The 15,697-nt window shown below is 42.2% G+C and overlaps 1 protein-coding gene across 1 annotated transcript; it reads right to left on the bottom strand.

The window, feature by feature from the left end:
• Nucleotides 1-1,250: 1,250 nt before the first annotated feature.
• Nucleotides 1,251-8,540, bottom strand: LOC120239665 (vomeronasal type-1 receptor 2-like; the record flags this gene model as incomplete). Its single annotated transcript, XM_039244080.1, has 3 exons — nt 1,251-1,274; nt 2,182-3,022; nt 8,530-8,540. Coding segments are annotated over 3 exons (876 nt in total), but the record flags the coding sequence as incomplete, so codon positions are not given.
• Nucleotides 8,541-15,697: the final 7,157 nt, after the last annotated feature.

Raw genomic sequence — 15,697 nt, forward strand, 5'->3', positions numbered from 1 at the left:
CTGAGGGGTACCTGGGTGGTTCAGTCGGTTAAGTATCCAACTTTGGCTCAAGTCATCATCTCACAGTTCATGAGCTCAAGCCCCGTGTGGGGCTCTGTGCTGACAGCTTGGAGTCCTGGAGCCTGCTTCAGATTGTGTGTCTCCCTCTCTCTCTCTGTCCCTCCCCAACTCATGCATGGACTCTCTCTCTCTCAAAAATAAATAAACATTAAATTTTTTTTTAAAAAAATGCAACCATTTGTAATTTAATTTAATTACAGAGATTTACACTAAATTATGTTGGGGTGCCTGGGTGGCTCAGTCGGTTGAGCGTCTGATTTCAGCTCATGTTGTGATCTCTCAGTTTGTGAGTTCAGTTCTGTGCTGACAGCTCAGAGCCTGGAGCCTGCTTTGGATTCTCTCCCGCTCTCTCTGCCCCTCCCCCGCCTATGTTCTATCTCTCTCAAAAACAACAAAAAAATACATTAAATTATGTTTGAGTTGATATCTACTGTCTTCTTTTGAATGTGTCCATTTGCTTTGCTGGGTGATTTCAAAAGCAGGAAAACGCATTAAACAAAATAGATTCGTGTCTTTGGTCTCCAAATGGGTACTCCTCTTACTAATCCAAGCTCGATGAAGAATTCCTCTACACGTGGTCTCCCTAACTTGGAAATGCAGGCTCCCACCCTGAAATCGGCTTATCAACCAGCCTGTTGGCACCAAGACTGAACCCAGAACAACTGACCGTCTAAAGACCCTGAACATTGAATTCATTTTTATCACAGACATAAAATGTTAACTTAATGATAGTCTTCCACCTCCTCTCTTTTTGCACCTCAGCCAACATATCACTCTGCATTCATCTTTGTCTCCTTAAGTTCACAATTCCGAGGTTCAACTGAAAATCTTTTTAACATGCTCATTTTTCTCCACACGTTTCTCTTTCTCTCTTTTTTTTAATGTTTATCTTTGAGAGAGAGCAAGAGACAGGGCACTAAAGGGGGAGCGGCAGAGAGAGGGGGAGACACAGAACTTGAAGCAGGCTCCGGGCTCTGAGCTGTCAGCACAGAGCCCAACATGGGGCTCAAACCCACGAATGGAGAGATCATGACCTGAGCCAAAGTGGAACGTTTAACCGACTGAGCCACTCATGCACCCCACTACACACATTTTCTAATTTCAAACTACTACTGTTCTTGAAGGATGTGAGACACAATATTTACAACTAGTCCATTGTCCTTAACAACTAAAACCTAATCTTACCAGCTTCACCTCAGGACACTTGCATTACGCTACAGGGATGACATACCCAGACCACTCTGTGAACAAAGGAAAAAACTCTCTGTCTCTCTGTCCCTCCCCCATTTATACACAATTTCTCTCAAAATAAATAAATAAACATTAAAAAAATTATATACCCAAAGACATTTCCAGTAACTTGACATTATTTCGGGACCGTTTTATTTATTGGACTCTGAATTTCTCCACCACAAGCATTAATAAAATGTAATTGCATGAGTACTTACATAATAATTACATAGGATTTAATTTACAATGGCTATTATTTACTCTTTATTGTTGTAGCAGAATCTCTATCTTATTCAAAACTCTATATAAAATAAAACTGAGTGGGGCACCTGGGTGGCTCAATTGGTTAAGCATCCAACCTTGGTTTGAGCTTGGGTCATGATCTCACAGTTTGGTGAGTTCAAGCCCTACATCAGGCTCTGCACTGTCACTGCAGAGCCTGCTTGGGATTCTCTCTCTCCCTTCTCTCTCTGTCCCTCCCCAACTTGCTCTCTTTCTCAAAATAAATAAACTTAAAACAATTTTTTAAATAAAATAAGACTGTAATCTTGCTGAAGATTTCTTGAAGGATGAGTATAAGAAGTGGCTAAACACTGGGACACCTGAGTGGTTCAGTTGGTTAAGCCTCTGACTTTGGCTCAGGTCATGATCTCAAGGTTCATGGGTTTAAGCCCCTGTGCTGACAGCTCAGAGCCTGGAGCCTGCTTCATGTTCTGTGTCTCACTTTCTCTCTGCCGCTTCCTCAATTATGCTGTCTGTCTCTCTTTCAAAAATAAATAGACATTAAAAAAAAAGTAGCTGAATGCAGTGCAACCAGACAATTTATATTTCTCTGATAAGACAAGGGAATTGTGTATTTCTTCCCATGCACACAGAGAAGAATCTGGATACACGGTGGTTGTGACTCAGGAGAATAAAGGGGTAGGCAGTTGGGAAACCAGAATTGATTAAGGCAGAAGTGTTCATCAGCCACCAGCTGGGCTTATAAACAATAGAAAAATAAATGTGAATTATGGAGGACAGGGTGTAAAAAGACACGAAGGTGCTCACCAGGAAAAGGATGCTTTGAGTGGCTCTGATCTCAGGGGAGGCTGTGGGGGACACTTGGGTCCTATGAATGTGTTGGACCTGCTGCCTGTGCCTGTACAAGATGGAAACCATGAACACACTGGCCCAAGTTATGAGCCCCAAGCAGAAAACGTCATGGGCAGATATCACTATCATGTATAGTAAAACTGTGTCTTTGTCATGCAGTTCAGAAGTACAGTATCCTAAGTCCATAGTTCTTGAAGCGTTTTTATTGTTCCATTTGTCAGTCACACACACAGGAACCATAATATTGAGTATTATGTTCAGGATCCAGCAGAGGATATTTGAGGGGCCAATGTATTCAGGAGCTTTCCCTTTAAGCACTGCCCATCTGGAGTTCCAGGGATTGATGGTAATGGCCTGGAAGATACTCAAGAGGCAGGTGCTGTCAATGGACACACCCCGGGCCACTCTGTGAACAAAGAAAACAACTTTGCATCCAAAGTCATTGAGGAAAGATTTCAGCTCAAAAGCTGCCATGGTCTCTGGGATTCCTCGCGAGAGAATGACCAAGGAATTGGCTAAAGTCAAGTGTCTGAGAATCAAGGCCGTGGACTTTGCCCCGTATCCCCTGAGGCAAAGGGACGTAAAATGATAGAAGAGCCAGAAGTTTCCCAGGACTCCAACAACTATCTGGAATAAAATCAGTGCAAATTTCGCATCCATTGAAGCCAATCTGCCATTTCCCAGGGCTCAGTGTTCACATTCACAAAGAGACGACTCTGCATGAAAACAGGAGTTGTGGGCTAATGATTTGTGGAAAATAAATTCAAAATTCTGCACATGCTACTACTTTTCCCTGAGAATTTCTTTCAAATGCACATGTGTTCTTTTATTAAAGATTTCCAAGTTTAGGGTGGCTTAGTAGGTTAAACGTCCACCTTTGGCTCAGATCATGATCTCGCAGTTTGTGAGTTCCAGCCCCACGCCGGGTTCTGTGCTGACAGCTCGGAGTCTGGAGCCTGCTTCAGATTCTGCGTCTCCCTCTCTCTCTGCCCCTCCCCTGCTCACACTCTGTCTCTCTTTCTCAAAAATAAACATTTTAAAAAATGAAAATAAATAAAAATAAAGATTTCCAAGTTTAATATATTTCTTTATATAGTTCTCATTTACTGTTATTTAATTTTTAAAAAATGTTTTATATTTATTTTTGAGACAGAGAGTACAGAACAGAGGAGGGGCAGAGAGAGAGGGAGGCACAGAATCTGAAGCAGGCTCTGTCAGCTCAGAGCCTGACACAGGACTGAAATCCACAAACCACGAGATCATGACCTGAGCCCAAATTGGAAATCTTAACCACCCAGGAGCCCCTAGTCACTCTTATTAATGCTTTACCTATGGTAAATTATTTAATACTCATAGGTGTATATGTTTTACAGACAGAAGACTTTAATTAAAATAAGGTTATTTGACTCCTTTAAATATTAAAATAGCCAGGTTGCAACAATCTAACAATCTTGGTGTTTACTTGATCATACCAAGATACCTGGTTGTATTTTTTAAATTTTTTTTTAAGATTCTATTTTTAAGTAATCCCTACCCCAACATGGGCCCTGAGATCAAGAAGGAGGAAATCAGGCACCTGTATCTGGTTGTATCTTTAAATTATACAGATATATGCATGCATACTTGGTCATATTTGAAATTTATTTTAATTTAGGTTTGTGCCGATTCCTCGTTTTTGTTAATATGTTTGTTCCACTGACCAACATCACTTGTGAATGAAGATGAAAAGGTCTGAATAAAGACCTGAATATTATCTATCCATGAGCAAAATGGATTTCCCAAATATGGATCAATGTTAGTATAGCAACAGAAGTAATCCTATGATTTTTCCCCCCACTACAGAAAGTATTGTGTAATATTTCACTTTGCCCTATTTTTAACTATGGGATTTGTAATTTAAATAAAGCATTTGGATCACTTCTCGGCCTTTTGGCTAAGATGAAGTATAAATAAAGCATTTGGAGATAAAGAAAACATTTTTAAATGTTTGTATTTATTTATTTATTTCTGAGAGAGAGAGAGACAGTGCTAGCAGGGGAGGGGCAGAGAGAGAGGGAGACACAGAATCTGAAGCAGCTCCAGGCTCTGAGCTGTCAGCACAGAGCTTGATGTGGGGCTCGAACCCACGAACTGTGAGATCATGACCCCAGCCGAAGTCGGATGCTTAACTGACTGGGCCACCCAGGCGCCCCAAGAAAACATTTAGAATAGGATCTAAATTATTCCTCCTTAGCATGCAATGAGCTGTGATTTTTGAAAAATATAACAAAAACTACAAGAAGAGAAAGATGATAAGCTACAAGCTGAGCATGTGAAATGGAATTTCAAGGCTTGAAACTGTGTGCATCAAATTAGGGGAAATGAAGGATGAGTATGAAAATGATGCCAGAACTTTGAAAAACACACAAAATATCAGAAGACCTATTTAAGCTGAAAAGTGCTGAAGTCCTTCATTTTTCTGCTCTCCAAATCGCTCAGATGTGAGGGTCACCTTTTTCTGAAAGTCTCCTGTCCTACCTTCACAAAGGAAAATTGTCCTTCCCTGCTCGCTAGCTTGCAAATATTTTCAGGAAAGATTTAATTACTAGGTCCATTAGATGCATCACGTGTATATAGGAGAAAAACCTATGGTTTAGCACATGCCACTCAGGGACGTTATTTGCATTGAGATACAATATCATTGGCTCTATGAAACTCACTGTCACTTGCACTTGCACAGTAACACTTTAAGAACACAACTACCCTAATCGTGTAAATTTCTCTGTGGTTTCAGGAAGCACCTTGAATAGCATTTTAATTTCTGAATCGCAGTCTTAGGGATCATAAAGTTCAGATTTTGTTACTACTTTTTAAAAAAAAATTTTAATGTTTATTATTATTGAGACAGAGAGAAACACAGCATGATTGGGGGAGGAGAAGAGAGAGAGGGAGACACAGAATCTGAAACAGGCTCCAGGCTCTGAGTTGTCAGCACAGAGCCCGACGTGGGGCTCAAATCCACGAACTGTGAGATCATGACTGGAGCCAAAGTCGGACGCTCAACAGACTGAGACACCCAGGCGCCCCGAGATTTTGTTACTACTTATAACTAACTCCAACAAGCACAGTCAGGGAGGGATGGACATTAGATCTCTGGGAGGAAGGGTGCCTGGGTGGCTCAGTCAGTTGAGCATCTGACTTCAGCTCAGGTCATGATCTAGCAGTTCATGAGTTCAAGACCTGCATCAGGCTCTGTGCTGACAGCTCTGATCCTGGAGCCTGCTTCAGATTCTGTGTCTCCCTCTCTCTCTGCCCATCCTTGCTGGCTTGGTCTCTCTCTCAAAAATAAATAAACATAAAAAAAAAAACCAAACACTACACAAGGAGCAGTTAGGGTCTGGGGGAGGACCTCAGCCAAACCAGTTTTTACCCCAGAAGAAGCCTTTTTCCAGCCATAAGGACCAATTCAGACTCAGACCCTGAGACACCTCACTCCCTTACAGATGGAGTCACACAGATGGACCCGGAAAATACTCACCCTTTCCTGCTGCCCTTTCCTGCCTCCAGGATGAAGGCTCGGTGGGACAGTCATGCCACCCCCTTTGTGACGGAGGAAGGCAACCAGAGCTGATATGGGTTTGATTCTGTGACCTCACCTCCCCACAGAACTGCAATTATTGGTTCACCTGCACTTTCCATGACAGTGCACAATGAGGCAAGTAAGACTAATTTGTAAAGACTTCCTCCCAGGGGCAGCTGGCTGGATAGCTGTCAGTGGAGCAGGGAATTCTTAACCTCAGGGTCATGAGTTTGAGCCCCAGGTTGGGAGTGCAACAGATCCCAATTCCCAGAAACAATTATAAGTTCTTGGCAAGTTTAGCGTCAGGGAGCAACTTCCCTTCCCACCACACCTGGAGGCAGACGGTGTCTCAGGTGGTGGAACTGGGAATGTTCCCACCTGACAAATGAGGGGCTGGCAACGATTCACATGTATTTCATCAGAGCCTGTGTTGCCCTAAGAAGTTCGCTGCAAGAAGGATTCCTCAAGAAGAGTAATACAGAGAGCATGTTAATAACTAGAGATGCTTTGTACCACTCAGTGCAATCACTTGAAAAGTCTAGCTGATGTGGATATTTCTACAAATAAATATTTTATCCATATGGACCCAAAAAGAGATACAAATTCTAAGCTGAGCAATGTCTATAGAATAAACAGCAATATTTATATAAGAGAGGTTCCTCTTATAAACAGCACTAGGTCATATGGTTTATGAATAGCATCCTGCTACTCTTAAATATTAGATAAACCAGGAGAACCTGGGTGGCTCAGATGGTTGAGCGTTGGACTTCGGATCAGGTCATGATCTCATGGTTCATGGGTTCAAGCACCATGTTGAGCTCTGTGCTGATGTTTCCCCCATCAGAATCCCTCCCCCCACTCATGCTCTGTGTCTCTATGTCTCTCAAAAATAAATAAATAAATAAATACTTAAAAATACATATATTCCATAAACCAATGCAACTTACACCATCCAAAAATATTTTTTAATGTTTTATTTATTTCGAAGAGAGAGAGAGAGGCAGCATGAGCAGGGGACGGTCAGAGAGACAGGGAAACACAGAATCTGAAACAGGCTCCAGGCTCCAAGCTAGCTGTCAGCACAGAGCCCAATGCAGGGCTCGAACCCACAAACCATGAGATCATGACCTGAGCCGAAGTTGGATGCCTAACCGACTGAGCCACCCAGGCGTCCCGTCACCATCCAAAAATACTGAAGAATGATACTTCCTAACAATTTTCCAAAATCTTACGAAGATAACCACAAATATTTTACAAATCTCATACATGCCTAGGGATCCAAAATTATGAAATACAATATTGCAAACACTGCCATAAATTATCATGGCATGATGGAATACAGCTTATATCTACGCTCATGGATTAAAAGACTCAATATTAGTAAGATGTTAGGTCTTCACAAACTGATCTATAGATTTATGAAATCCTAATCAAAATTCCACCATGTTACTAACTGATTCTAAAGTCTGTATATGGAGACATAAGGTCCAGAAAAGCCAACCCAATATTAAAGTAGATGAGGGGCCCTTGGGTGGCTCAGTCAGTTGAGTGTCCAAATTCAGATCAAATCATGATCTTGTGATTTGTGAGTTCAAGCCCCACATCGGGATGCTGGTTGTCAGTATGGAGCCTGCTTTGGATCTTCTGTCCCCCTCTCTCTGCCCCTCTTCTGCTCATGCTCTCTCTCAAAAAAAATAAACATTAAAAAAAAATAATAAAGTGGAAGAAAAAAGTCAGAAGGCTGATACAGCCCATTGTCAAGACTTGATATAAAACCAAATTAATTAAGAAAGTGTAACACCAGTAAAATAATAGGCAAACAGATAAATGGAGCAGAACAGAAAGCCCAGAAATAGACTCACACAAAGACAATAAACTGCTCTCTTACAAAGGAGCAAAGGTAATTCAATGGGAAAAAGATAGTCTCTCCGGCAAACAGCACTGGAACATGTGGACATCCACATGCAATGGGGAAAAAAAATCAATCTAGATACAGACCCTACACCCTTCACAAAAATTAGCCCAAAATCAATCCTAGACTTAAACGTAAAACGCAAAGCTATAAAAACCCTAGAAGATAGTGGGAGAAAATCTAGATGAACTTACCTTCTGTGATAACTTTTTTTTAATGTTTATTTTTGAGAGAAAGAGAGAGCAAGAGCAGGGGAGGGGCAGAGAGAGAAGGAGAGAGAGAGAGAAAGAGAGAGAATCCCAAGCAGGCTCCACACTGTCAGTGCAGAATCTGACTCAGGGCTCAATTCCATGAACCATGAGATCATGACCTGAGCGGGAATCAAGAGTCAGGCGCTTAACTGACTGAGCCACCCAGGCGCCCCTGTGACAACTTTTTAGATACAACACCAAAGGCATAATCCATGAGAGAAATAATTGTTAAGTCAGACTTCATAAAAATTACAACATTCTACTCCATGAAAGACACTGTCAAGGGAATGAGAAGACAAGCCAGACACTGGGAGGAAACATTTGCAACAGACATATCTGATAAAGGACTGTTAATCCGGGGCGCCTGGGTGGCTTAGTCGGTTAAGCGTCCGACTTTCGCTTAGGTCATGATCTCGCGGTTCGTGGGTTCGAGCCCCACGTCGGGCTCTGTGCTGACTGCCAGCTCAGAGCCTGGAGCCTGTTTCAGTCTGTGACTCCCTCTCTCTCTGACCCTCCCCTGCTCACGCTGTCTCTCTCTCTCTCTCCTAGAAATAAATAAAACATTAAAAAAAATTTTAAAAAAAAAAAAAGGACTGTTAATCCAAAATATACAAAGAACTGTTAAAATTCAACAACAAGAAAACAAACAGCTTGATTTTTTTTAATGGATAAAAGATCTGTACAGGGGCGCCTGGGTGGCTTAGTCGGTTAAGCGTCCGACTTTCGCTTAGGTCATGATCTCGCGGTTCATGAGTTCGAGCCCTGCGTCAGGCTCTGTGCTGACTGCCAGCCCAGAGCCTGGAGCCTGTTTCAGAGTCTGTGACTCCCTCTCTCTCTGACCCTCCCCTGCTCACGCTGTCTCTCTCTCCTAGAAATAAATAAAACATTAAAAAAAAAAAAAAAAAGATCTGTACAGACACCTCACCAAAAGTGCCCATTGTCAATGGCGATTTGAAACAGTGAGATACATTACATGTCCATTAGAGAGGGTATAATCTGAAAGTGATACCACCACATACCAGCATGGAAGTGGGCAAGCAGGAACTTGCCTTCGCCATTGATGAGAATACAAAATGGTAGAGCCACACTGGAGGATAGATGAGGGTTTCTTACAAAATTAAACAGCCTCTAGCATGATCCTGAAATCTCGCCCCTAGGTATTTATCCATATGAGGTGGACGTTTATGTCCACACACAGATTTCTGCACACAAGTGTTTATAGCAGCTTTATTCATAGCTGTCAAAACTTGGAAGCAACAGAGACGCCCTTCAGGAGGTGAAATAAGTAACTGTCATCCCCACAGACAAATTCTGTTCGATGCCAAAAAGAAATGAGCTATGGAGCCATGAAAAGAAATGCAAGAACCTTAAATAAATATTACTAAGTGAAAAAAACAGTCTGAAAAGGCTGCATACCATATGATCCCAGCAACATGACATTCTAGAAAAGGCAAAACTATAAAGTAAAGATAGTAGTTGCCAGGCTGAGAGGAGGAAGAACAGAAGAGGTGGATACATATGCATGAGGGTTTTAGGACAGTGAAACTACTCTGTATGATACTATAATGGCAGATACATGTCATTATACATTGGCCCAAACCCATAAAATGTGTCACACAGAGAGTAAAACCCAATGTAAACTATGGACTTCGGTTGATGATGTATCACTGTTGGTTCATTGTAATAAACGTATTGCTCTGATGCAGGTTGTTGATGGTGGGAGGCCAGGCGAGGGCAGGTGGTACGTGGCAATGCGCTGTACTTTCTGTTCCATTAAGCTATGAAGTTAAAAATGCTCTAAAAATAAAATTCATTTGGGGCGCCTGGGTGGCTCAGTTGGGTCATGGTCTCACAGTTCGTGTGTTTGAGCCCCGCGTCAGACTCTGTGCTAATAGCTCAGAGCCAGGAGCCTACTTCAGATTCTGTGTGTGTGTGTGTGTGTGTGTGTGTGTGTGTGTGTGTGTGTCTGCCCCTCCCCCATTTGAGTGCGTGCTCTCTCTCTCTCTCTCAAAAATGTGTGGACATTAAAATAAATAAATAAAAATAAAAACCATTTTGGGGGCACCTGGCTGGCTTAGTCCATAGAGCATGCATCTCTTCATCTCAGAGCTGTGAGTTCAAACTCCATGTTCGGTGGAGAGATTACTTAAAAATAAATCTTTAGATAAACTAAATCTATTTCTTTAGAAAGCATTATTAGTACACATATAAAGATCCAATATTCTTGCTGTAGGCAGGCGTAATTGCTGACATACCAAATCTATGTACAATGATGTAAAAACTGTTAGAACAGGATGTATCAGCAAAATTACTGAATCCAAAATCAATCTGCCAAAATTGCATACCCATAGGTACCCATACTCGGAGGGCAAGGAGAAACCAAAGAAAGAGACCACTCTAGATAGGTGGGTAGCAAGTTTTAAAAAAGAGGGAAATTTCTTTTTATTTTTTATGTTTATTTTTGAGAGAGAAAGAGCACGAGAGAGAGTAGGGGAGGGGCAGAGAGAGAAGGCTCAAAGCAGGCTCTGCGCTGACAGCACAAATAAAATTCAATAGATTTACACACACAGGATCTCTGCTGTCCTCAATTTAGTCTTTCCTGCAAAATCTGCCAACCCAGACATCAATTCAGTCCCCCTTTTAATTACCTCACAAAATAATCTATGTTTTACCCAAAGCAATCTACATAGTTAATGCAATACCTATCAAAATAACATCAGCATTCTTCAGAGAGCTAGAACAAACAATCTTAAAATTTGTATGGAACCAGAAAAGACTCTGAATAGCCAAAGCAATCTCGAAAAACGAAACCAAAGCAGGAGGCATCACAATCCCGGACTTCAGGCTGTATTACACAGCTGTAATCATCAAGACAGTATGGTGCTGGCACAAAAACAATCAGATCAATGGAACAGAACAGAGAACCCAGAAAGGGACCCACAAACATACGGCCAACTAATATTTGGCAAAGCAGGAAAGAATATCCAATGGAATAAAGACAGTCTCTTCAGCAAGTAGTGCTCGGAAAACTGGACAGCAACATGCAGAGAAATGAATCTGAGCCACTTTCTTACACCATACACAAAACTAAACTCAAAATGGGTGAAAGATCTAAACGTAAGACAGGAGGCCATCAAAATCCTAGAGGAGAAAGCAGGAAAAAAACCTCTTTTCACCTCGGCTGCAGCAACTTCTCACTCAACACATATCCAGAGGCAAGGGCAACAAAAGCAAAAGCAAAAAATTGAGACCTCATCAAAATAAAAACCTTTTGCACAGCAAAGGAAATAATCAGCAAAACTAAAAGGCAACAGGTGGGATGGAAGAAGATATTTGCCAATGATATATCAGATAAAGTGTTAGTAACCAAAATCTATAAAGAACTACCCTACGACCCAGCAATTGCACTACTAGGTAGTGAAATCATAACCTGAGTGCTCCCCCAAACAAATAATCCAGTTAAGAAATGGGAAGAAGCCATGAACAGAAACTTTTCCAACAGACACATATCAGATAAAGGGTTAGAATCCAAATCTATAAAGAACTTACCAAACTCAACACCCAAAAAACAAGTATTCAGTTAAGAAATGGGAAGAAGCCATGAAGAGACACTTTTCCAAAGAGGGCATCCAGATGGCTAACAGACACATGAAAAGCTGCTCAACATCAATCAGCATTGGGGCACTTGGGTGACTCAGTCAGTTAAGCGTCGGACTTCGGCTCAGGTTATGATCTCCCGGTTTGTGAGATCGAGCCCTGCGTCGGGCTCTGTGCTAACAGTTCAGAGCCTGGAGCCTGCCTCAGATGCTGTGTCTCCCTCTCTCTCTCTAGTCCTTCCCTACTCACGCTCTGTGTGTTTCTCTCTCTCTCTCTCTCTCAAAAATAAATATTAAAAAATTTTTATTTATTATTTATTTATTTTTTAATTTCTAGGGGAGAGAGAGAGAGAGAGAGAGACAGTGTGAGCAGGGGAGGGTCAGAGAGAGAGGGAGATACAGACTCTGAAACAGGCTCCAGGCTCCGAGCTGGCAGTCAGCAGGGCTCGAACCCACAAACCGCGAGATCATGACCTAAGCGAAAGTCGGACGCTTAACCAACTAAGCCACCCAGGGGCCCCATAAACATTAAAAAATTTTTTTAAAATCACTCAGCACCAGGGAAATATAATCAAAACCACAACGAGATACCCCATCACACCAGTCAGAATGGCTAACATTAATAAACTCAGGCAACAACAGATGTTGGCGAGGAAGCAGAGAAAGGGGATCTCTTTTGCACTGCTGGCGGGAATGCAAACTGGTGCAGTCACTCTGGAAAACAGAATGGAGGTTCCTCAAAAAATTAAAAGTAGAACTACCTTACGACCCAGCAACTGCACTACTAGGTATTTACCCAAAGGATACAGGTGTGCTGTTTCGAAGGGGCACATGCACCCCAATGTTTACAGCAGTGCTATCGATAATAGCCAAAATATAAAGAACCCAAATGTTATACAATGGAGTATTATTTGGCAATCAAAAATAATGAAATCTTGGGGCGCTTGGGTGGCTCAGTTGGTTAAGTGTCTGACTTCAGCTCAGGTCATGATCTTGCGGTTCATGGGTTCAAGCCCCACATCAGGTTCTGTGCTCACAGCTCAGAGCCTGGAGCCTGTTTCAGATTCTTTTGTCTCCCTCTCTCACTTCCCCTCCCCTGCTGGTGCTCTGTCTCTATCTCAAAAATAATTAAAACATTTTAAAATTTAAAAAAATGAAATCTTGCTATTTGCAACTATGTGAATGGAACTAGAAGGCATTATGCTAAGTGAAATTAGTCAGATAAAGACAAATATCATGTGACTTCACTCACATGAGAAATTTAAGATACAAAACAGATGAACATAAGGGAAGGGAAGCAAAAAGAATATAAAAACATTCTTTGTATATGTTTATATTTATATGAGGGGGACAAAACATAAAAGATTCTTAAATATAGAGAACAAACAGAGAGCTGCTGGAGGGATTGTGGGAGGGGGATGGGCTAAATGGGTCAGAGGCATTAAGGAATCTACTCCTGAAATCATTGTTGCACCATACGCTAACTTGGATGTAAATCAAACAATAAATACATTTTTTAAAACTAGCATTAAAGGGACAAAATATCCATTTTTTTAGGAGTGCCTAGGTGGCTCAGTAGGTCAAGTGTCCAACTCTTGATTTCAGCTCAGGTCACGATCTCACAGTTGGGAGATCGAGCCTGCATCAGGTTCTGTGCTGTCAGCACAGCAGAACCTGCTTGGGATTCTCTCTCTTCCTCCCTCTCTCTCTGCCCCTACCCCCCAAAAATAAATAAATAAACATTTAAAAAAATTGAACATTTTTTAAAAATCTATTTTTTAAAAAAAGCTTCAATGAGCCCTGTGGCCTTTCTTAAAGATGCTGTTGAAGGTGACACATTGAGAGAGAAATGCCAAAACACCCTCCAGCAAACAACTTAATAAACTCCCACAGTGATCGTTTTCCTTCTACGATCCCTTCTGGGCTGCCCACTCACTGAGGGCTTTTGGCTCTTCCGTTCCACCTGAGCAATGTCCCACCTGCTCACTCTCTCCCCGGGCCCCTCCCTGCCCCAACATTTTACATTCTTTATCATTTTTATAGTTCAATTTGCTTTCCAAAATTTGCACCCACCCACGCACCTAACCAACCTCATTCAGAGAGTAAGTGAGCTTTTTTGGCATAATCCAACCCTTTACGGAAACATAAAGTGTGTTCATGTGTGTGTATGTATGTGCATGTATACATGCGTGTATATATAGCCACACATATGCTTACTTTCAGGAAGTATGAAGAGTCCAAGATTTTACCTGAAATGCTAGTAAGTGTGCCTGCAACAGTCCATGGATGCATAAAGACAAAAGACTCCTGAGTCAGAGGACAGAGCTTTATTATTCATGGCACAGCAGGTAACACTAGCTTAATATCTGCAACGGTTTCCTTTACACCCACTCCCCACCCCCACCCCATCCCCAACCAAGCCTCACACCTTCCCACCTCAACAAATTCACACTTCCTGTTGCTCTGAGATATTATCTTCATTTTCCTGTGTGGCAAACAAATCCTTTCCCTGTTCCAGAAGGAGGTTTATATCCACCTTCCAAGGCTGTTTCCCATACAATCCTTAGGAAATCGGGAAGAAAATCTGTCCATGACTCTGCCCACAAGACATGCAAACACTTGAAATCCCACTGATAGCGACTCCTCAATTCTATACTGTCTCAGCTTCTGGGAGATTTCCCCATAAGCACAGCAGTCCATTAAATTTCTGATTAATCACAGACAACAGAGGCTGAGACCGATTTCATTCATCATTTGATTAAGACTACTATCAACGTGGGCACCTGGGTTAAGCATCCAACTTCATTCAGCTCAGGTCATGATCTCACCATTTGTGGGTTCAAGCCCAGTGTCGGGCTCTGTGCTGACAGCTCAGAACCTGCTTCGGATTCTGTGTCTCCCTCTCTGTTTGCCCTTCCCTGCTCATGCTCTGTCTCTCTCTCTCTCTCAAAAAAAGTAAACATTAAAAAAAAGAGTACTATCAGTGGTTGGGGCACCTGGCTGCCTCAGTTGATGGAGCACATGACTCTTGATCTTGGGGTTGTAGGTTCAAGCCCCATATTGGGTGTAGAGATGCAGTCAATCAATACATAGGTTACTAGCAGCAGGACTCCATGTACAGGACGAGGCTAACCTGAAGTACTGATGTCAGTAGTGCAGCAAAGGGTCTCAGACTCAACCAGCTGTTTGAATATTACAAGCCATCTGGACAAGTCTTAGATAGTCAGAGTGCAAATGGCCTAGAGAGTGTAAAGGGTGACAAGGATTCGTTTCAAGGGTCACAATGGTATGGCTGGCTGACTGACCATCATGCCTCGAAGCAGGTCAGAGTTCCAATGGGGTGGTTGGAGCCTCCCCACCAGCGAGACCAGCAGGTCACCAGTGATCACAAGTCTCGGATGTAGTGGCAGCCTCTGCATCAGAGTCAAGCATGGTCATCAGCTTCACTGTGGTCACTCTCTCCAGGGAATAGGCAATAGTAAATCCTTCCATATCACTCATTACTTTACGGGGTGCCTGGGTGGCTTAGTCAGTTACGTACCTGATTCTTGATTTTGGCTCAGGTCATGATCTCACAATTAGTGAGTTTGAGCCCCCCATCAGGCTCTGTGCTGACAGCGTGGAGCCTGTTTGAGATTCTCTCTCTCTCTCTCTCTCTCTCTCTCTCTCTCTCTGCCCTTCCCCTGCTCTCCCTTCCTCCCTCTCAAAATAAATAAACATTAAGAAAAATCATTAATTTAAATGCAAATGAAATGTGCAGAACCACAGAGTGGCTGAATGCATGAAAAGCAAGATCTAACTGTATGCTGTCTACAGAAATCCCTGACTTTAGATTGAAAGGTGCGTGCAGACTGGAAGAGAAAGGATGGAAAAAGATATCTCCTGCAAATGGAAACCAAGAGAGCAGGAGTGGCTATATTTATATCAGAGGAGGCTGATGCGAAGACAAAAGCTTTCCTTAAGGGTGCCTGGCTGGCTCAGTCAGTGGAGCACA

Source organism: Hyaena hyaena, unplaced genomic scaffold, assembly GCF_003009895.1.
Source record: "Hyaena hyaena isolate Hyena2069 unplaced genomic scaffold, ASM300989v1 scaffold_235, whole genome shotgun sequence".
Lineage (NCBI taxonomy): Eukaryota > Metazoa > Chordata > Mammalia > Carnivora > Hyaenidae > Hyaena > Hyaena hyaena.